The 23,799-nt window shown below is 47.5% G+C and overlaps 2 protein-coding genes across 7 annotated transcripts in view; one reads left to right on the top strand and one right to left on the bottom strand.

Annotated features, from left to right (window-relative positions):
• Nucleotides 1–23,715, bottom strand: part of SLC26A11 (solute carrier family 26 member 11) — an 81,826-nt gene extending 58,111 nt beyond the window's left edge. The window contains exon 1 of one of the 6 annotated variants that reach the window (XM_085858236.1): nt 21,080–23,715. In XM_085858236.1, the coding sequence (XP_085714362.1) occupies nt 21,080–21,249 (170 nt within the window). In that variant the 5' untranslated portion in view covers nt 21,250–23,715. Of the gene's footprint in view, nt 1–8,786; nt 9,008–9,138; nt 9,475–21,079 lie in introns of those variants that run through there. The other 5 variants (XM_085858235.1, XM_085858241.1, XM_085858239.1 and 2 more) reach the window with 5 other exon arrangements.
• SGSH (N-sulfoglucosamine sulfohydrolase) lies at nt 9,692–20,557 on the top strand. Its single transcript, XM_085858248.1, has 8 exons — nt 9,692–10,000; nt 10,103–10,263; nt 10,867–10,972; nt 11,674–11,824; nt 11,932–12,088; nt 13,036–13,117; nt 13,232–13,435; nt 19,874–20,557. The coding sequence occupies exons 1-8, from the start codon at nt 9,895–9,897 to the stop codon at nt 20,446–20,448; spliced, it is 1,542 nt and encodes a 513-aa protein (XP_085714374.1). The 5' UTR covers nt 9,692–9,894; the 3' UTR covers nt 20,449–20,557.
• Nucleotides 23,716–23,799: the final 84 nt, after the last annotated feature.

Below are 23,799 nucleotides of genomic sequence, written 5' to 3'. Positions count from 1 at the left end.
CACGCTGTTCGGCGCGCGCCCTGCACGAGTCCAACACCGGTACCCACAAGCGGCGCAAGAACGGTGGCGATGCGACGGTTGCGAGGTGTGACGTGAAGGTCGTGGCGGTTGTGGTGAAGCGGCGTTGTGGTTGGTGGTTGATGTTGTGACTGGTGGTGGTAACAATGGCGGTTGGTCCAAATTAAAGATAGTAAAAGAAAAACGGCTATCCTGAAGAGTCGCAGCACGCATAAATGACATGTATTCCCACTAGGACAACGGGTTTGGGCCTAACTACATGTACTTACCGAGATATCTCACCTAAGGGACCTGAATGGTGGTTTGGTGGTGGTAACCACAACACTACCTCTCCTTTTTACACGCTAGACTGCCCCGAGTCGTCAAATTTTCGTGTGCCATCATGTGTAGTTTTCCCCGAGTACATTTTACCTACGGATCCCTGAGTGCGACATTCATGGTATTCGTGTCCCCAAAATAAATAACCTGAGGGCTGCGTAACTACCTAAACAAACTCACTCACACGGACGACTTAAATAAAATTGCCGGCGCTAGGACAAACATGCCGGGGGCGCACTCATATTTACAGTACATTTTAACCTTAACTTACAAATTTTACACTAAACCATGGCCCAGGATCACTGAACTCTGCAAAAAGAAAAGCAGTTAGCAGGGAGCCAGGCTGCTCGCATGCAGTCTCTGGCTCAAAACAATGCAGGTGACAGGGAACGTGGCTGGCTGCTCACTCGCAGTCCAAGCCCTTCCTTTTTGAACTGAACGCAGTGAACCACAACGGTGCATGGGCTGCACAAACGCAGTCTCCGTGCCAGCTCAAGTGGCACACGCAATGAACACAACGAATGGATGCATGGACACAAACACGGTGCACGGGCCGCCACTGCAGGCCCGTGTTGTAGCTGCCAACAGGGCAGTTCTTGCAGCTTGCAAACTGTTGCCTTGATCCTGGCGCACATGGAAATGAACAGGGGGGGCAAAGCAAAAATTGAACGGGGCTGGTGAACATGGGCAGTGGGCATGGCATGGCAAAGGCAGCAGGCAAACACAGCCCGCAGAAGAACTGGCCGGCACAGGCCTTGAAGAAAAACAGCCAGCCGGCAGATGAAGTGGGCCGGCACAGGCCTTGCAGTAACACAGCCAGCAGATGAAGCTGGCCAGCCTTTGCCGTTCCGTGGAGGTTGGTGGAGGGAGTGCGGTGGTGCTGGCCACTTGGAAGGCGGGCTCGGACCTACCTACTTGTCTCCCTCCCACCTATCGCCTTTGCCTGTCACTGTACATACCCACTCCCTTAATTTGTCAAACCCCAATTTAGCCCCAACTTATTTTTTTGTTGTTTTTATTTTTACTCCCCCACTATAAATCGTCCCCTAACCCCCTTTATCGTCCTTGTTCGGCTAACCTATCCTGTCACCTAGCCTACTCCCAACCCCTACATTCCCTTCCCGGAGGGGAATAAGGGAGAGCTAACGTCCTGTGTCGAGGCCCAACGAAGCCTCAGAATGGCCTCCCCAGATTTCGGCGATCTAACCAAAGTGGGTCCAGCGGCCCACAACGAGAGCGAGGGGATGGATGGTGCGGAGGGGTACACTTCCCTAATCTACCCTATCCATTTAACTGTTAAACTACCCCGGGGCTTTCAACAAGCGCCTCTCGCTAAACTATTGGTTCTAACAACCCAGATTCCCGTCGCCTGTGTTGGTGTCCTCTCACAATTCGGGCCTCGCCCCCAATTTTCTCTCCGTGCCCTCACACGGTCTCCTGGCTGGGACACGTGGCTCCCTTAGGCAGGCACGACCCTCTGCCGAATCTCCCGCTATGGCACCCCCGGGCACTACACTGCCTCCGAGCCTGCCAGCTCCCTAACACCGGGGAGTGCCCCCATGGCACCTCCCCTGAAACGCACACGTGGCAGGCTTTCCCAGGCCCTTTCCGAGGGTCACCCATGCCCACAACACTGCCCACGCGGCTAATGGCGCCCCGGGCCCCCGCACCAAGCAGGCGCACCCGTGCCCACTCTCTGTCCGGCCCCCCATGGGCCCTTGGCCTACCACGGCCGACTAGCCTGGTGCCCGGGGTACCCACTCAGCGATACTCACCTTTCGCAGCCACGCTCCCAAGCCCGTCAACAGGGCTCCTGCACCCCTCCAAATGGGTCTCGAGCCTACTTTCCCACCAACAACAAAACGACCTCCATTTTTCAATTTGACTAACCCCCTAACTCACTTTATACTGACCCCGGGGTCCCTTGGGCGGGAGTCACTCCTCCCCCCAATCACTCATCGCACCATGCATTCCCCATTCACTCCACACACACAGACCCGCTGGCCTCACTCACTCACCAAGTACTCACCTCACAACTCACCAACAACTCTGCAACTCACTCACCGCTGAAGTCTGCCATCCTTCTATCTGCACCCCCTAACTAACTCGTGCTCCCACGTCGTCCCTTAAACTACAGCACGTTCCTTTTAACACTACGTAGCTAAACTACGTCCCCTCTACACATCCAAAGTCTGTCACTGTCTCCGAAATAAATCATTTTATTTCCCAACCTAAAGCTCACTAAATCCCTCTACCTAATCCATTCCACGGACTCCATGAGGACTTACCCCTGCCCCATGAAGTCGGTCTGACTAAGCTAACCCTTCCCCCTAACTAGTTTCCATCCTGTGCCCAAGGTAAGGGGGTCTTCCACCCCTTGCCCAGGAATCCTTTGCACCCGAAAGTGAGGCTTGCTTTTTTTTTTTTCATGCGCAGCACCTGCGCGGCAACTCAGAGCTCGCGCACTTTGCACCTGCCCGTGACGTCATGCAGCTGCACGTGTTCCTCGTCCCTCCTTGGACGGTACCATCCGGCAGAGATACCCCTCCTGCCGGATTCCAACCCCACGTGCAGCCATGGCGTCACCGTGCGCATAAAAAAAAACACAAGCCCCACGTCTCGAGGGGTTCCCCACGCGAACACATGTGCTTTGCCCGTTGCAGCTTAACACACACGATCGCGTGGAGAACCCGTCCGGTCCAAATCCGTTTACCTGCCTAAACTTTGTCCGTCCGCGGGATCGGCAAATCCACCGCGTGCGTTTCCGGACCGGGACTTCACTCTCGCAAGCGAGCACGTGGTGGTCTCGTGCGTTGCACAGCACGAACCGCGTGCTCACTGCTGGGCGAACCCGGCACGGTCCCCGAAATAGCTGCAGCCGCTACTCGGCTTTCTCTCCTCTGTCGCCGTCTCCGTCTCCATTCCACACACGCATACCTGCGTGTTACGACGCACACAGTCCACACCATTAAACTCACACCGGGAGACGCGGCTGCGTGCTCCCGCATGCCAACCGACATCTCCCTTACATACCGCTCTCTCACACACACGGTCTCCCTTGCATAACCCATACCACTCACACGCGCGGGGGCACTCAACCACGGTGCCTCATCCACACTGGCCGTTTCATTCACACACACGGCCTCACTCACACACGGTGCCTCACCCACACACGCGGGGGCACTCAACCGCGGTTCCTCATCCACACTGGCCGTTTCACTCACACACACGGCCTCTTCCACACACGGTGCCTCATCCACACACGGCGTGCTGGGAAGCACGTACTCCGGCACCATCGCCACCACACCACTCACACACGGGGTCGCTTCCACACACGGGGACGCACTCACGCCTTGCACCACACACACAGGGACAACCACTCTGGGGATTCGTGTCCCCACAAGGGTCTCCGGGGCCTCTATACCCCCCAAGCTTTCCGTGCACCCGTTCACAGCACCCGTCCCCTCAACCTCGCAAAGCACGACAGAACTCACCTGGTCGTGACTCGCCTCAAGGGGGCAGACTCCCTCCCCTCGTTCCTGGAGGAGGCCATCCAGGTGCTCGCACTGGGTCCCCACACGCTCCGCGAGCTCAACCTCACTATCCTCCACTACCTCCGTGTGTGTGTGCGCGTCACTTACCCCGTCCTCACCGTGCAGTCTCTCCTCTATTGTTCCCTTCCCGGCTACCGTCACTGCCAACTCTTCACCCTTTACCTCCCTTGTCTCCACTATTATTTCCGTTGTCGTCACCTCGTGTCTCGTCTCACACGTTTTGGTCTCCCCATTTAATTTTTCCCTCTTGGTCACCGTCGATTCCTCTGTCACGACCCTCGCCCAACACGCCCCCCGAATTATTTTTTTACCCGCCTCCACCGCGGGCCTGTCAGCCGTTGCACCCCCTTCCAGCTCGTTTGCTCCCACACGTGGAGTCGCCATTCCCAGCTCCCTGGTCACGGCCTTCATGCCCGCCTGCAGGCATCGGCCCATGTTCTGCGTCTCACCCCGAAGCTCTTTCATTTCTTCCCTCATGTTTGCTTCCATTCCGTTTATTTGCTTGTTCATTTCGTTTTTCATTTCATTTGTGTTTGTATCCATCTTTTCGTTCATGCCTTTCATTTCGTTTTCATATTCGCATCCATCTTTTGTGTATTCGCATCCATCCTTTCGTTCATTTGTTGTGTATTCGCATCCATTCTCGCTGTCATTGCCGCCAGCATGGCGCATAGCTGGGCCATGTCGGGTGCGCTTGGGTGAGCCGTTTCGGCAGGGATCGGGGAAGGGTTTTGGTGGAGGGGGGAAGGGGAGGTGTCATACACCGCGGCCGCTGCCGCACCTATTTCGGGCTCTGGGTTCAGTTGGGCGAGTCCGTGTTCCTGCACAATCAACATTTCTTGCTCGGGGATTCCATCCTGGACCATGGATTCTACACATTCTACATCCATTTCTAATACCCTCGGCTCCCGCTCGCCTTGAGACGCCATCTTGCCTCTCCTAAAGGGTTAATTTCGCTCGCTCGTAATTTGGAGGGAATCGGGGGTCGCTTCTCTCACCCCTGGACCGATTCCCGTGAATTTAGCTGGAGACAGGAGAGCCCGTTGTCCCGTTCTCCAATACCAGTGCCGCGAGGAGGGCGATGGGTTTGTATCCCACTCCTGACACCAGTGTTGCGGATTCGCGCCCGCCGGCGTGCTGACGGCCACGTAACTCGAATCGCGGCACGTCGCCCACCGGACGGACAATCCAGTCGTGACCCTCTCGGACTAACGCCGGGAACCAGTCATGGGTGGACCTTTCGGTCTCACCGCGATCGAGCCAATCAGCCCCCGCGTGGGATAGGGTTGCTCGCCAAATTCGACCTACCTAAGTACCCACACGGAGGGTAGACCGGGCGATCGCACCTCGCCGCAGGTCGACTTCGGACACGGGCCACTTAAGCGACCCGTTCCGTACTATCGGGATAACCGAGCGGTGTTATTCGTCGACCTCGACGGTTCGATTAATTATCGGGCGTTTATTCAGCCACTACCAACCCTTTACGTGAAGCAAGATGAGGATTCAAAGAAAGAAATGACGAGCGAGCGGGAAACAGTTCAACACAAAGCACATTTATTCGCGATGAGCCGGAAAGCACACATATTCAATTCCACCAAAAGCACACAGAAAAGAAAAACACAATTCAATTTACACAAAAGCAAATGCGACAATGCAGATCTAATACCGATTACGCGAGCACACGGCAACACTTATACAATTTTACTTCACAGACGGCGCCGACAACACATACCCAAAACCAAGGAAAAGAATACCCTCAAGGATGAGGCGGGCCTGAGGCCGAGACCGGGTCGGGCCTACCCGTCTGGTGATGAGACGCGGAGCGGCGATGGTGCCTCAACTCCGCCGGCCTCGCGGGCAGTGTCTGGTAGGGGGTGGGAAAGGGGCCCCCTTGGTCGCACTATCTCAGCGCGGGGGGGAAACAGGAGGGGGTTGCTGATGCTCGGGGTATAGAGGATTTTTATTGTCCCGCGACGAGCGTCTCCACCTCGGCCAGGTCGCGCTGTTGGCCTCCCTGGGGTGCAGCTCCCTGCACGACGCGAGCACCCCCTCGTCTGCCCTCGCCGCCTCTCCACAGCTCCGTCCCCTCCGCTCCGGCTCCAACGCACACGACGACCAGCTCCTTCTTGCCAACTCCACCGCCCACGAAGTCTTAACTCTCTCATCTCCTGACTGACGAACGCGGTCGCTTATATAAGCCCCGTGGCTTCGCCTTTGACCCCCTCCCTTCGACCTTTCACCTCGCTCCCCATTGGCCCGAGAAAAAGTGGGCGTGAATGCTTTTTGATCCATAAATTTGCATATATCGATCGCCCTCCAACGCCCTGGAGGCGGGGCCAAATCGCCCCTCGCTCACCGATTGGACGGCAAAAAGTGGGCGTGTGTCGTTTTTGATCCGTTTTTGAAGCACAAAATCCGTGATTTTGTACACGCTGTTCGGCGCGCGCGCCCTGCACGAGTCCAACACCGGTACCCACAAGCGGCGCAAGAACGGTGGCGATGCGACGGTTGCGAGGTGTGACGTGAAGGTCGTGGCGGTTGTGGTGAAGCGGCGTTGTGGTTGGTGGTTGATGTTGTGACTGGTGGTGGTAACAATGGCGGTTGGTCCAAATTAAAGATAGTAAAAGAAAACGGCTATCCTGAAGAGTCGCAGCACGCATAAATGACATGTATTCCCACTAGACAACGGGTTTGGGCCTAACTACACATGTACTTACCGAGATATCTCACCTAAGGGACCTGAATGGTGGTTTGCGGGTGGTAACCACAACAATATATACATAAATATATACACATATATATATACATACATATATATATATATACATATGTACATATATATATATATACATATATATATATATATACATATGTACATATATATATATATATATATATATATATATATATATATATATATATATATATATATATATATATATATATATATATATATACATACATATATATATATATATATATATATATATATATATATATGTATATATATATATACATATATATATATATATATATATATATATATATATATATCCTAGTTGATTTGCAGCAAGCAAAATATTTTTTCCACCTATTTTTTGGCTATTTTTATTCCACTTTCGGTATTTCAGTGCTGTTTAAAAACTTTTTTCAAAAAAATAGGTTTTCCTTTTATATTTTGGGGACTTTGGTGGTGGCAGTGATATTTTCACTATTTTGTTTTATATTTTGTTGTTGCTTTTGTTTTCACCATTTTCATAAGCTTGGTGTTTGGCTTAACGGTCAAGGTGATTGGCTTAAGACCTTCGGGTCCCAAGTTTGAGCCTGTCAAGCCGTTGAAACAACACGAGGTGGAATGACTCAACTTGTCATCCTTCCGAGGTCGGCAAAATGAGTACCAGCTTGATGGTAACAGGGGCACAGCGATCTTCTCGAAGATGACGCAACCAGCATCCATGGGCTGCATCTATCTATAATTCCAGCAATGTGTGTGTGTGTGTGTGTGTGTGTGTGTGTGTGTGTGTGTGTGTGTGTGTGTGTGTGTGTGTGTGTGTGTGTGTGTGTGTGTGTGTGTGTGTCCGTGACCGCTGTTTCTCGACAACCATTGGTCCGATCTGATTGAAACTTGCCAGGTATATTGCTGGGGACCTGAGTACGTGCCTTTTCAAGGTTTGATATTATTCGGACAAGTGGTTCCCAAGTTATGGCCATTTATTTACCAAACCAATGACAGGACACGTTGCTGCATGGGTGTGTCCATTGGGGAAGAGATCCTCAGCCGCGTTCCCCATTACGGATTACAACGCACGAACTTCCGGATAGTGGATGACTTACTGTATTCTAATAATTTATCGATTTCTTATGCGCATTTATAAACACAATGCCCCAATCCAGTCGTCGTTTATGAGAGCGAAGGAACGGCCTGTGTGGTTGTTTGAAAGTTTTTGTTTTTTTTTGCACGTACATTCACGCACGTACGGGCACGCGAGAGTGATGGAACGGCCTGTGTGGTTGTTGTTTCTGGCACGCGGTTTGAAAGTTTTTGTTTTTGCACGCACGGCCACGCACGTACAGGCACGTGCTAGTATTATGAAATGATGCCTACTATTTTCGTGGTATTTGTTTGTTTTTTTTAGACCACATTTGCTGCTATTTTTTGTTCCAAAACAGACTATTTCAAATGCTTTTTTATATGGAGAAAAACAGAACGGCGGGGGGGGGGGGGCGAATGTAAATTTTTGCCATTTTTTTTGACTCGGGTGTACGCACGCACGCACGCACACACACACACGCACGCGCACACACGCACGCACACACACACACACGCGCACACACACGCGCACACACACATCCACACAGCCACACAGCCACACAGACACACACACACACACACACACACACACACAGCCACACACACACACACGCGCACACACACGCACACACCCACACACACACAGTCACACACACACACACACACACACACACACACACACACACACACACACACACACACACACACACACACACACACACACACACACACACACACCACCGGCTACATCGCCAGGATCGTTCACCAAGCTAAAAGCGAAGCACGCAGTGTTTGTTTGTAAATGTCGAAGGTGACGACGCGGTGTTGAATCAAGGCAAGTCTCCAATGAGACGAGAACAGCAACATCGATTATAATTACCACAATCTATTTCGTATTTCCGTACAGGAAATAAGTGAAGATGTCACGTCATTTTCCAGGTTATTATGTTGACAAACAACAAAAACGACATCGGTGATTAAATCGGTCGGGTTCATGAAAGTTAAGGTTTCTGTGCATCTCGTGAATTATTCGTTCTTATTCTTTATCTTTGTTGATCAGAAACGTCGAGACGACTCGATCTCACCTCTGATCACGTGATCTTCCCTCCTCACGAGAAATATGTCACGTGTGAATGAATAATCCGAAACAAAAACTTTCCTTTTCACTCATCCCTCTTTCACTAAAACGAATTTATGACTTCATATTAAGGTCTGAATAGCATTTCTTAACGTCACATAATATACTTCCAGAGAACACTCCTTCCGCGATCCTGTGACCGGATCGTCATCGTCATGGCAACAGCATTCTTCTTCTTCTTCGTATTTGTATTTGATACGTCTTTTTTTTTTACCTCAGCTGAACCAGTAATATAAATCGTAAACATTTTACCTCAACCCTGAACAAGGAATATAATTGTTTATATATATATTATTTACCTTGATCCTCACTTTGCTTGTTTGCTTGTTTTTGTCACGGTTTCTCTTCCTTTGTCGTGATGAGAGACGGAAGTTGCTTCATTATTTAATTTCACTTTTACAAACATTCGTTCCGTTTTTGCCTTTTGAAACAAATAATGCGGGACAGAATGGGAAGTGGGTTAATGGTTGTTGTTTTTTTTTACCTCATAACGCAAAACCAAAAAAAAAAATTAAATGAGGATGATATTAAATGAGGATGATAAAAATGTTTAAAAAATGTGAGGATGATAAATCGTTGAGGGGGGGAGGGTGATTTCGTTTTAACGCAATGGCCTACCCATTTCGAAAAGTGACTTGCATTAACCACGTCGAAGAAAAACGCTGAAGTGGGCGGAGTCAAAAGTGGCGAAAGAGGGGTCAGAGTCAAATGCGAAGTCGGAGGGGGAGGAGTCAGAGGCGAAAGTGGGCGGAGTCAAAAGTGGCGAAAGAGGGGTCAGAGTCAAATGCGAAGTCGGAGGGGGAGGAGTCAGAGGACGAAAGTGGGCGGTGATACGGGCGTGGAAGCGTATGTGGGTGGGGCGTTCTAAAGTAGGCGTGGCAGTAAACTTGTGTTCAAACAAGAAAAGGTGTCGTGTTGAAGAGGAAGTTTCAATATAGTTGGAAATTTCCTGCAAATCGTTAAAAGAACAATTAAAATGGAGGAAGCGAAGTAGCACACACAGAGTGGAAAGGGCAAAGACACAGGTAGACGGTACTCAGAAAGCTGCCACGGTCATGGTCATGGAGGGCAGCGCTGCCTTCCTTACGCTCCTTGTGCTGTTTCCGCTGGCGAAGCCTGGACAAACACATCGGGGTCGAAGGAACGTTCTGCTGATCGTCGGTAGGGAGAACGAAGGATGTGCGAGAGAGACGACTCGAGATGACTCGTGGTGTTGATCTTGTTTGATGTCTGTGTCTGTGTGTGCTCTCCTTGTCCGGACAGCGGACGATGCCGGCTTTGAATCTCCCGTGTACAACAACTCCGTGGTGCACACCCCTGCTCTGCAGCGTCTGGCCTCCCGAGGCTTGACCTTCACCCGTGCCACCACCTCCGTCAGTTCGTGCTCACCCAGTCGATCCGCCATCCTTACCGGTGTCCCACAGGTGGTCGTCGTTTGATGGACCTGTCGCAGTTTTAGGTCAACTTTTTATTTGGTGTTGCACTTCCATAAAGGTGGTATTTTTCGATTGTCCAGGACACGCAGATTCCAACGATTTAAATACAGGACTTTAATGGGGGGGGGGGGGTGGGCAATATGATCTGAGCGACACACCTGCAAAGGTTTAAAGTTTAAGTATGTGACCCCCAAATGACCTTGACCCCATATTATCTCTGGACCCCGTGTCCCGATGGGGATGAAATTTGCGCAGCCGTATTGGGAGGCCAAAACAACATCGCCTGCCAAATCGCAGCAATATCAGGGGAGATGAGGGTGTTAGTGACCCTTAACAACGTAACCCTAAAGTGGTTACCGTGAGCATGTGTGGACCGCTCCAGAGATTTCCGAGGGGTTCCTCCAGTTCAGCAGGTATCATAACAGCCATGTAAGTGGAATCATCACAACTTACTGTGTGTGTGTGTGTGTGTGTGTGTGTGTGTGTGTGTGTGTGTGTGTGTGTGTGTGTGTGTGTGTGTGTGTGTGTGTGTGTGTGTGTGTGTGTGTGTGTGTGTGTGTGTGTGTGTGTGTGTGTGTGTTTTGAACACAGCATCAAAATGGGATGTATGGTCTACATCAGAAACAGCATCACTTCTTATCGTTCGATGGAGTCAGAAGCCTACCACTTCTTCTTAGCCAAGCTGGGGTGTACACAGGTATTATTGCAGGAATGGAGGGAATGGAAGGGTGATTACAATTCCTGATCCAGTGCGTGTGTGTGATCTGTTGGTCTTCATGCATCTTTCTAGATATCGGTGGAGTTAGCTCAGCAAGCTCGGAACTTGATATACTGGGACACCCAAGCCACTTTGCCGCTATGCCAACCCTTTGCCTGAACAAGCTCTTTAATTATACCATTTGGTAGCGAGTCAATATGCACAGTCTAATTGTTCAGCTGCCACCAGCACATTTAAATGGCGTTATAAAAAACTGGATTCCAACGACATTACCGATGAGACACCTGTCTATCCCATTACCCACACCCCCAGTTACCTCTTTCCCACTAAACACGAGGAGGGGTTCTGTCTACACATATACTTAACGACATAACTAACTTTAGGGCACCTGTATGTTTGAATGCATACGGTTCCTAGAACCGTAACAATATCTATGTATATAACTCACCTCTATATCTGTGTGCTCAAGGTCTGGTTTTTATTCGTTTATTTATTTTCCCTTAATACATTTCCAAGAACTGTGTTTTGCGAAAACCTTCGATAAGCGTTGCCACCCACAATTAGATGTGAAATCGGAACGTTTCTGTGTCCCATACCCGCCTGATGTGAAATAAACTTTTACACGCGGACACACATTCTTGCAACTCTGCTCAAGTTCAATGGGTTCTTGCTTTTTGCAGGAATAATTGGAAAGAAGCACGTGGGACCAGATTCCGTTTATCCGTTTGATTTTGCGGAGACCGAGGAGAACAATTCCATATTGCAGGTCGGCAGAAACATTACGCGCATCAAGGAGCTCGTGCAGCGGTTTCTTGGGAGCACGGATGGAAGGTACGAAGTTCGCTTCACCACGGCGGGTAAAAATCGGCTGTACCCTGTAGCGCTCGATCTTGTGTCTCCACGAACAACCGTTGATATTTAAGTGATCACCCCTCCAGACCTTTCTTTTTGTATATCGGATTCCACGACCCCCACCGATGTGGACATTCACATCCTGAGCTGGGATTGTTCTGCGAGCGATTTGGGAGCGGGGAGCTGGGCACTGGCTCGATTCCTGATTGGAAGCCCCAACATTACTCACCATCGGAGGTCAAGGTATGGTATCGTGACGTGGCACCACAAAGCATGAAGCCAAAAGATATTGAAAGATAGGGCCAAAAACGATATATAGCACAACATTTCAAAAAGTTGTGGACAGGTTGTGACAAAACTTGGTGGATGAGTCGGTTATGTAACAAGAACAAGCCGATTCGATTTTCGTTCAGGTCCAGATCCAGATTTGGCCCATCAGTGGAATACAAAACGTAAACTATTCAGCCTGGCGGAGGTATGTGCTCTACCGAGTGTCGTTCTGGTTCGTTGTATTTTTTTTAACAGATGTACCAAAAATTACTCTGAACTTCCATGTCAAAATCAGTAATTCTCACCCCCATGTTCCCCCTGATCCATCCATTCTCTTTTCTCTCTTTCTCTCTTTCTCTCTTTCTCTCTTTCTCTCTTTCTCTCTTTCTCTCTTTCTCTCTTTCTCTCTTTCTCTCTCTTCTCTCTCTTCTCTCTTTCTTCTCTCTTTCTTCTCTCTTTCTCTCTCTTCTCTCTCTTCTCTCTCTTCTCTCTCTTCTCTCTCTTCTCTTCTCTTCTCTTCTCTTCTCTTCTCTTCTCTTCTCTTCTCTTCTCTTCTCTTCTCTCTCGTATTCTGACAAATGGTTAATGCCCGAAACATCATCTTCTTCTTTCTTCCCATGGCAGTAAGCATACCTCGATCAATGTCTTATTAATTATTTCCATTGTTGGACCAAAAGTGACTTATCACCAACACAAAGGGTGACCATAAAATAATAATTAAAGATAAAAAAAAATAGGATGCAAAATCACATTTAAAAACAATCAACCATGGTTAAATTGAAGAAAAATTTCACTGGGTTTATTGAATTTTTTGCAAGCTTCTACATGGTTGCTGAATGATACATGAAAGGTGACGACTGTGACGTGAACTACCTGTGTGACACGGTATATTCCCTTTGGTGCTAATCCGTCCCCCTCAGGTGCCGTACTTTGTCCCAGACACTCCAGCTGCCCGTGCTGACCTAGCCGCACAGTACACCACCATTAACCGCCTCGACCAAGGTAACGCTCATCTCCAAAGTGGGGCGTAGTTTGTTCACATGCTGTCGTGTACAAATGCTGGCTCCAACATGGAGCAAAGAAATGAGCAAGAATCACCAACCTGTTGCTTTTTAGGAATCGGCCTCATTTTGGATGAATTGCAGAGGGCCGGACATGAAGGGGACACCCTCGTGATCTATACGTCGGACAATGGAATTCCCTTTCCGACTGGAAGGACCAACCTATACCAACAAGGTCTCGCTGAGCCTTTGATCGTGTCATCGCCGCGGCATCGTGCAAGATGGGGCCAGCGAACGAAAGCCATGGCTAGTCTTTTGGGTGAGACTATCGATAAATTAGCTATTGGTATACTGTTGGAGGGAAGGATGAATTTGCTCATCCCTGAGTTACTATTTTAGATATATTATTGTGAATTGAGAATAATTTGTTTCATTTCAAGTCCAGCCAAGTTAGATCTGTGACTTGCTGCAGGTACCATGTAAATCTATATGAACCTGTTTCATGGTCGGATTATCGGCGAATAAACCGTCTCCCCCACGAGGTTTCCTGGTGAGGAGGGTGTATGATATGGGCACCCAGCAGGGTTAAAAACAAAACCTGTCAAAGGGCGGAGGAGCTCCTTGTGAGCCAACGGCCATCCATATCTAGTGCGTACTGTGTCTGTGGCCATCATCCTGCAGTTAACCTACTTTTTATTTGGAGGTTGATGGCAGGATTTTCACTCCAGCCATCGTAAAACCCTTCACATTGCAAAACACAAGAAGAACGCAGAGAAAATTGAAAACCCTCTCCGTGGGAGTACCTCCTGTGCAGCTGCCCTCCGCAGGACAGCTCACCGGATGACGGGATTGGGGCAAAGCTTTCGGGATCCCCACTCTTTGATGAGAGGAGGAAACCACGGGGTAACCTTCCTGGGTCAGATTGCGGGAGAGTGTGTCAGGGTAATGCTGAGGCATCGTCCACCAGACGGTGGTCTCCTTGGGTTAACCTGAGGTGGTCCCTTCGGGCAGGTGCCTGGAATGTCCTATCCCGAATAAAGGATGATCACCTGTCTCTTTTATCATCTGAGCTCAAGCGTTTGGACATCGGTATTGCGGCGAGATCATGGTGGGTGGTTACGCCGACTGTTGGTCTGGTCGCTCTGATGGTTACCATACCCAAGGAGTTGCTGTAGCTGTGCCCAATAAGCTGACTCCAATGATAATTGAGGTAACACCGGTCAACGAGTGTATTATGAGATTAAGGATTCGTCACTCCTTAGGTGTCATTTCCCTGGTCTCTGTTTATGCTCCGACTGAGGCGAGTGATCTCACTGTGAAAGGACACATTCTACACCACACTCGAGTCTGTGGTTGATCAGTGCCCCAGGCGAGATACTCTTTTTGTCTTGGGGGATTTCAATGCATCGACTGGAACTGATAGGGATGGTTATGAGGTGTGTGTTGGTCCCCATGGGTCAGGAACTATGAACCAGAATAGCACTAAGTTCCTTGACTTTGCAAGAAGTCATGGATGTAGGGTGGCTGGTTCATTGTTTCAGCGCCCACAAGCTCATCGCTGGACTTGGTATTCCAACGCTGGCGGTGTGGCAAAGGAGATTTACCATGTGCTCCTTGATGGTCAATGGAGGATGACACAAAACTGCAGGATCTCCCGGAGTGCTCAGTTCCTCAATACTGACCACCAGCTTGTTGTAGCAACGCTTAAGTTGCACCTTAAATCCGGAAGAATGGTACCATCCCAGCCTAGGCTGGATGTTGGCAAGCTCAAGGATGAGAGGATAGCTGGCAAGTTTGCAAACAGCCTGAGTGGGGATTTGTGAGATCCTGGTGCTTTGGGGGATACTGAAGAGTTGTGGAGCGCCTTCAAGACCACTCTCCTTGATGTTGGCGGTCGGTGTCTTGGAACTCACCGCAGGGCGAAGAAGAATTTTTTTTCTCTCTCCAGGGACACTGGATACCATTGCCCAGAGTTGCAGGATCAGGCTGAATGGCAGAGCTGAGCTGTTCAGGGAGCTGAGGCGTAAAACTGTACGTGCACTAAGGGTGGACAAGGAGGCCTACGTGCGAGGAATCTGTGAGGGGGTAGAGCATCACCTGTGGTCAAGTGATTCTCGTCCTGCTAACAGGAGAATTCGCGCATTGCATTCATTCAAGCCCGTCCCTCTGTGTACTGCAGTTAGACCAGAGGGTGGTGGGCTCTTGACAGAGGAGTTCGAAGTGAAGGTACGCTGGGCCGTTTACTTTGAGCGGTTGTACCAGGCTGATCCACCAACTGTCAAGTTTGATGTCAGGGGTGTTACAATCCCTATTGCTGACCCTCCAATCAACTGTGGTCCACCTTCACTTGTGGAAACACGGGCTGCGGTGAACCAGTTGAAATGGGGTAAAGCTCCAGGGCTCTGTGGCATCCATGCTGAACTTCTCAAGGCTGGTGGAAATGCTGCACTCGTATTGTTGCATCCAGTTCTGTGCTCTGCCTGGAACACAGTCATCATCCCAACTGATTGGAAGAGGGGCCTTGTTGTCTCTCTCTGGAAAGGGAAGGGTGATCGCCAAGACTGCAACAACTACCGAGGGGTGACGCTGCTCTCAATGCCGGGCAAGGTCTTTGCTTGGATAATTCTTGATGGGGTTCACCATCATCTTCTTGAGCACCAGCATCCAGAGCAGTCAGGCTTTACACCAAAGCGGTCAACGATTGACCGTATCCTTGCTCTTTGGGTCCTCACCGAACGCAGACGAGAGTTTCGGCAGGGGCTGCTCACAGCCTATGTTGATCTCTGTAAAGCGTTTGATTCAGTGAATCGGGATGCCCTCTGGAGGATTCTTGGTCTTCATGAGGTGCCACCAAAACTGATCGATCTATGTCTGAACTCCACTCTGGTGCTGAGAGTGCTGAGATGTGGTGATACCATCCCTGACTTATTTCCAGTTATTACTGGAGTTCGTCAGGGGTGTGTACTGGCCCCCACACTTCAGCGCATGTGTGGACTGAATTCTGGGGAGGATGTCACAGCGATAAAGCTGCGGGGCATCGTTTGGGAATGTCAAGATCTCTGACCTTAATTTCGCAAATGATGCAGTCATCTTTGTGAAGACTCGAGATATCTTTTTGGGGGCCCTCAAGGTGCTGAATGAGGTGTCTGAGGTGTTGGGATTACGGGTTTCCTGGGTCAAAACTAAGATCCAGGCTTTCAATGACATCTTGGATGCTGCTAACCTGTCTGTACCTGTTTGTAGTGAGGATGTTGAGGTCACAGAGAGATTCACTTACCTTGGCAGTGATAGTCACGTCTCTGCTGGCTGTGAGCCAGAGGTCAACAGATGTCTGGGGAGTCATGGATTCACTGCATCATGGGGTGTGGTACTGCCGGTACCTGTGCAGGAGGATGAAAATCCAAGTGTTCAGGTCCTTGGTGCTTCCAGTCTTGCTCTATGAATGTGAGACTTAGACTCTGACCAGGGATCTGAATTGGAGACTTAATTCCTTTGGTACAAGGTCTCTTCGGATAATCATTGGCTCTCGCTGGTCGGACTTTTTGGCCAATGAGCAGTTTCTGTGAGAGACTCAAATGAGATTTGTTACCTGTATAGTCCGTGAGCGTCAGCTGCGGCTGTATGGACATGTGGCTCGTTTTCCTGATGCTGATCCTGCTCACCAGATTCTCTTAGCGAGGGAGCCTCTTGAGTGGAGGAGGCCAATGTGCCGACCACGTGCCTCATGGTTGCAGCAGGTTGATCAGCATCTCAAAGAGATGGGGATGGGCCAGGCATCTGCCTGGGTGTTGGCCAGACGGAGGCCCCTGGAGTGGGCGCAGCGGAAAGTGGACGCAGCGACGCGCTGCTCTGGCGCATGCTCCCATACCTGACCTGACCTGTTGAACTGGGGAGGAAGCACGGTGAGCTGGAGCTACCGTGTTGTATAGCGAGGAAAGTGTAGTTGGTGGAGATTGTTGAGGAGGAAGTGCTGACGGCATTGAAGAGATGAAGAAGGAAAGAGTGCAAATCATTGATAAAGTGTGTACAGAGATGATAATTGCAGCGGAAGAAGTTCGAGTCAGTCGGATGAAGAGGCTGTTGAACATGTGTATGAGAGAGGGTTCGATTCCGGAGGGGAGGATGGGGTTAATTGTGTCGATATGAAAGGGGAAGGGTGATGTTCAAGATCCGGTGAAGTGCAGGGTCATGCCACTCCTTCGTCATGTAATGAAGGTGCTGGAGAGGATTCTGGATGGGAGGATAAGGAAAAATGTGGAGATAGAGATGGAGATTGGAGAAGAGCAGCAGTGGTTTAGAAAGAGTAGGAGGATGACGGATGGGATGTTCACACTGAGACAGCTGGTGGAGAAGAGTTTGGAGGGGCAAGGTGAGATGGCATTGGGATTTGTGGACCTGGAGAAGGCCTACAACACTGTCCCGAGAAATATGTTGATTGCTTCACTGAAATGGATGGGAGTTCCTGGAAGTAGAAGTTAGGTTGGTGGAAGAGATGTACAAGAGAACAAAGGGAAGAGTTTTGGTTGGTCCTGGGATGTCTGCGGAGTTCAATGTGAACATCGCTTTGAGGCAGGGAAGCGTTCTCAGCCCACTCATGGTTATGATGGTGATGGAGCTGGTAAGCAGGAAGGTAAACGTGAGGGGTGTTCTGGGGAGGATGTTGTACATGGAAGATCTGGCGGTTGTGGTGTAGAGGAGGCAGAAGATGCAGAAAGTACTGGGGAGTAGAAGGAGACATTTGAGAAACATGGGCTGAAGATGAGTATGGAGAAGACAGAGATGATGTGGGTCATATCAGGCAACACCGGGATTTAGAAATTAAATAACATTTCTGTTTTTTTATAATTTGTTTTTCTTTTCTTCTCAGAATTTAGATTAACATTTGGAAATTATTTCACAACTGAACAAAGAACCAAAATCGTGGAATTTCATTTTAAATTTTATTTTAAATTTCATCGATCAATTATTCTCACCCAAAGAGCATGGACACCGAATAATTTTGCGAAATTCATAAATTTATTGGCCATCACGTTCTCCTGATTTAACACCTCCTGATTATTTTCTTTGTGATTTACCTAAAGGAGCGTGTACACATCAATAAGCCCCATGCAATTCAGCAGCTCAAGGACAACATCTGTGCAGAAATTCGAGGGTTGATGCCAGAGTTATTGTCCGCTGCTCTGGAAAATGCTGTCAAAAGAGCCCGTCTCTGCGAAGCCGAAAATGGAGGACATCGAAGCTGCATCTTTTTCATAAATAAAGCAAATTTATCTCCATTTTGTAAATTTTCTTTTGGTATAAAAATTTTCAAAAATATATTTTTCAAAACAGAAATGTTATTTAATTTCTAAATCCCTTGGTGACTTTTGGGACACCCTGTATATGTATATATATAATATAAATTGTGTGTGATGTACAAATATTTTGGAACAAACTTTATACTGCACAGTTACCTCGACGAGTCGGTGTGCTTATTGTGCTGGAGTCAGGGTTGCTGGGTTACAGTCGATTTTAAACCTGTATCGCCATTGTTGATTAGGTGGGGTATTGTATCTGGCTATGCTTTTTGTGAAGGGGGAATAAAGCAGACTATCCCATCTCCTTGTAAGTGAAATCTATCCAGGTTCTTCCCAACATATTTGTTCTTTGTTTGTTTCACACTTCTTTTTAGCTTTTCACATTTCTCTTTATGCATTCTAATCCTTGCTCTTCCTTTATGTTCATTTTCCTCTTTTACTGTTAACGTCTCCTTTATCTATATATGCGGGGAGAAGCGAATTCTTCCAAAAAATATTTTGTATGGCTCAATTGGCTGTGCCTGGATGGGATTGATGATGGAGTAGTAGCAGCTGAAACCTGAATCAGATCCAAGGTTCCTCCTGATGACTCTCTCTGTTTTGCTTATTCTGGTTCCTTCTAATGGCTCCACTGTTGTATTTGGTGTTTCATTTGACCGTCCAAATTTTGTTTTACAGTTACAAACTTGTAGTAGAACATGGGCTTCTTGCAAAGTGGAGATGTCATTGTGGAACATTTTATCTCCATCTGAGTACATCAGGAGCTTTGCGAGATAAACCAGTGGTAAACCTGGGAATGGAGTCTTCAAAAGAAATATTCCACCACCCATTGGTTCTCTGTCTGACAGACATCAATCTGATTGAGGAACGACCTTGTTACAAATGAATTGTACATTTGAACACTGTAGAACATGAACCTGCAGTTTAGCAGTACTTCGGAAAATTAGACGGAATGTCATCCTGAGTGTGCATGTGCAGAGTAAGGTTGTTTTATTCTGTCTGCCTGTCTTTAAATCATTCCGAACATGAAACTTTGTTTTTAGGGATGTCATAAGATATGCAAACAATGTTCATGAACAACTAATTTAACATGTTTGAAGTGGTGTGAAAGACTGTGCATCAATAGCAGTAAACTTCTGGGAATTTTTTTTTTTTCTAAAACCTTAAAATTTTAATTTTATTTGAATTTAATTATACAATTGAACACTGCAGAACACAAATTGCCTTTTTTAGCAGATTCAAAACCCTCCAATTTAGTGTTACTTGGACAAAATATTACGCCATCTTAACCAAATTTGCCGCTCACGCTCAGTGTTGGGAAATATCAAGATTCAAACAAAATGGTGGCTTGTAGGAAATATAGATTATGCAATAAGCAAGGGTTTTGGAGACCATTCCCATGTCTTTTCCTCAAGACTGAGATAAGGTTGTGATGGTGTTTGTCTTTTTCTTTTTCCCAGATATTACTCCGACTATGCTTGACTGGTTCTCAGTGCCTTACCCCGAGTATGCGATCTTCCACGGGACGAGGCCAGTTCACCTGACTGGGCGCTCTCTACTCGGTGCCTTGACCCACGAGCTTTCTTGGAATGTGGCATTTGGCAGCCAGAGCCTTCATGAGATCACCATGTTCTATCCTATGCGCTCCATCCAAGTTGGGAACCTGCATTTGATCCACAACCTCCACCATCTTATGCCTTTCCCCATTGATCAAGACCTCTTCATCTCACCCACATTCCAGGACCTGCTCAACCGCAGCACAGCAGGTGAACCCACTAAGTGGTACAAGAGCCTCAATGAATATTACTACCGTCCACCTTGGGAGCTCTACGATATGGCCACAGATCCCGAGGAGAAAATAAACTTGGCTGGAGAGCCCAAATGGCAAGAAACTCTCCAGACGCTCCGTCTGCAGCTCCAGAATTGGCAGTGGGACACTGAAGACCCATGGGTCTGTGGCCCTGGAGCAGTGCTTGAGAACCAGGGAGCTTTTCTACACAAATCTAAATGCCTGTCCTTGCACAATGGACTCTGAAGTATTTTGCACTGCAATGGGACATTCCACTCATACCATGAGTCAATGTTTGTGCTTGAGCTGCTAAATGACAATGCTCATTGGGGTATTAAACCATTAATCAGCTAAAGCTGCTGAGTTTTTTTTTTTATAAACATCGTTTTATAATATAGATGGAAAGCTAATCTTGATTGTAAAAGTTAGTGTCATTCTGAATCAGCAGACATGGAGAGCAAATGGAATCAACAGAACATTGATAGAAGAATCACCATGACAGTTTGGGTGTTAACCTTTAATCTGAGCCTGACTGAAATATCAGCTTCTCACTTCCCTCAGCAGTGAACATACTATAGTCAACGGCTCAACTGTCGAGCTCGTTGCAGTGGAAGGTAAAATCCTGGGGGGGGGGGGGGGGTCGTGAGGAGAAACATGAGAGCATTAAAGCTTTTAAAACCAAGGGGTTTATTCCCAAAACCACAACCAACCAGGGGAAGATTGACTGGTGGAGGGATATGACAGTGGGTAGGGGTAGGGAAGAAAGGGGGACATGGAATTGATAATTATATACAATGTCAATAAAAATGAATCTAAATAAAGGCACCACACTCTGGACTCGGTCACTGATGGGAAAGGGACAAAACCGGGGACTCACCTCCGCTGGTAGTAGGTGGAGGGGCAGGCAACCTTGAGCAAACGATGAGACGAGGAAGACGATGAGGTGAGGAGACAAAGCAGCAGGCAGACAAAATGGGGCACAGGATAGGGTGAAGGCAAGCAACAGGACGATCTCTTCCAAGCTCTTTCTCCCCAAACCAACCCCATTCTCAGAGGAACCGCTCTCGTATCTCCACCCTCTTCTCCCAGGGCAACGAAAAACTCCACCCCTCGGAGGTGACCGATCCAGGCTTCGCCCTGCAGGACGCAACAAAATGCTCCTCCCCTCACTCTAAAGTCTAAAGGTTCACTCCTCTCTCCTTCTTGCAAAGTCTCCCAGAACCCCCGGTAGAGGTTTAGATAGGAGGTTATACACGCACAATTTCTTTAACCATAATCCCGAATTACCATGCACCACCCGCTGTATGGTGCACATACAAACAAGACATCCTTAAGCTGACATGTCCCTACTTATTACATCAAGATTGGCTAACTACTTGTACATGCACCATACTATTCTATACATTTCTATCTGGTCTGAGACACATCTAACCACCACCACCACCACCACCCAATGTAACAATGTTTATCAACAATGTTAATTCCATCTGTTAACTGGAAATGCAAAATGGGAACTTTTTTGATCAAATCTAATATTTGTACTTCACCAAGTGGGTTTGTGAAACTTCCTGATGTTGCAATTTGAGAAAACACCAGACAACTGCAGTTTAGATAAAAAGCAGCGAGATTTGTTTTTTAATTTTTGTAACTTCAATTTTGTGTTGTGGTATTGTTATGCATTTTATTGTACCATCTGGGATTAAGAAATATATCCTTATCAAATTTTAAGATGCATTTATTTGCACAATTTTATTTTTTAATTATTGCCAGATTTCAAACATCAGCCAAATCATCTTGAAGATCAAAAATGATACATGTTGCTTCCTTGCTTGGCATGAATAATTAAGGATGGAGCATGACAAACAACCACAGGTTAGCAACCATTGCAGAGGCTTGATGAGCCTAATGGGCCACCACCTCCTGCATTGAAGTTCCTGAGAAGGGAACAATTCACTGTGGGTGTTGAGTGGAGATGGTAAAGTGCACACAAGTAATTAAAGGTGGTATGTTGGGAGTGTATTTGAGTAAAATGGTTCCCAACAGCATACAATCCTATACTATTCTGCCATTAAAAAAAAATTTAACAAATTATATTGAGTACCACAAATAAAATACCCTTAATTTTAAGATACAGAAACTGTTCTTTTTCAGGTCAGGTTGTTTAATGTAAAAAAAATGGTGACTCCCAGAAGAAAGCTCAGTGCATAAAAGTTTGAGACAATATACATGGAATTTCAGCATAATTTCCACACAAGGTATGGAAGGAATCTGCCATTGCGGTCTAGTATCAGAGGTTCAAGGAGACTGGAAGTTGTGAGAAACAGAAAAGTAATGGTTGACCAAGCACAAGTGCAGCAGACGTTAAACGAGTGCGTGAATCATTTCAACAGTCCCAGAAAATCAATTTGATGCACATCCAGAGCTGTGACGATCAACCACCACTGTACACAGGGTTTTACATAAGGATACACAGGATCAACCACCACTGTACACAGGGTTTACAAAAGGGATGTTACATAAAAGACAAGCTTTATGTCAATAAAAGGTGCAGATTCTGCTGGAACTTAAACCAAATGATGGACCCAAATGGAAGGTGTTTGCCTTGGAAATGCTCAGTCAAATAGAGGATGACAAAGATTACCTGAAAAAGGTCATGTTCACAGAGAAAGCTTGCTTTCATGCATCTGAGGTCAACCAGCACAGTGAGGATCTGGGGCTCTGAAAACCTTGACTAACATACACGAGCCCAAAGGTCGATTTGTGATGTGGCCTTCTCCATGACCACTTGGTGGGTCTTTTTCTTTGAAGAATTGTAACCTCAACAATTTACATGAACATGTTGGAAGGATTTGCCTTCCCACAGATTGAAGACCTGCAACCTGATATTTTTCAACAGGACGGCACTCCCCTCATTAGGCCTTAGTTGTTCGAGCCGTCTTGAATGAAAAATTTCCAGGTCACTGGATTAGCCCATCGACCTGGCCTCCCCGATCACCAGACATAACTACCCCCCCTCTTTTTTCTGTGGGGGGGGGGGTCAGTCAGTCAAAGATGGCTGCAACACCAAGGTGGCAAACCTGCAGGATTTTGGTTCTCAGATCACAGATGCATGCGCACTGGGACACAAACATGCTGAACCGAACATGGCAAGAACTTGTGTACCGCAATGATGTCCTGCTTGCAACAAACAGAACTCACATCGAAGTGTGTCAGTGGTGTGCACAAAACCAAAGGGTACCGTCATATCATTTGTGGTTCTAAATATATTAACCAAAGTTGTTCAGGTCTTTGGGAACACCCTGTATTAGCCCAGAGCCAGGAAGACGCACACTTCGGGGCTAAAAATAAAATCAATCTGATGGCAGTTTGGGTAAATATCCAATATTTAAATGAAATGTTCAAAACCACCAAGTTATTCCACCCCAACCTGAGTGCTTCAAACTAAAAAGTGACAGTTAAAGCTCAGAAAAGAAAATGTCATAGGATAGGTATTAAGAATCACGGTACATACAAAGCAAAACCGTTGTATATATATATATATATATATATATATATATATATATATATATATATATATATATATATATATATATATAT

This window comes from Eptatretus burgeri, chromosome 15, assembly GCF_056783735.1.
Source record: "Eptatretus burgeri isolate ZD-2024b chromosome 15, Ebu_testis_v1, whole genome shotgun sequence".
Taxonomy (NCBI): domain Eukaryota; kingdom Metazoa; phylum Chordata; class Myxini; order Myxiniformes; family Myxinidae; genus Eptatretus; species Eptatretus burgeri.
The sequence above is the reverse complement of the archived record's forward strand: the minus strand, read 5'-3'. Positions and strand labels throughout refer to the sequence as shown.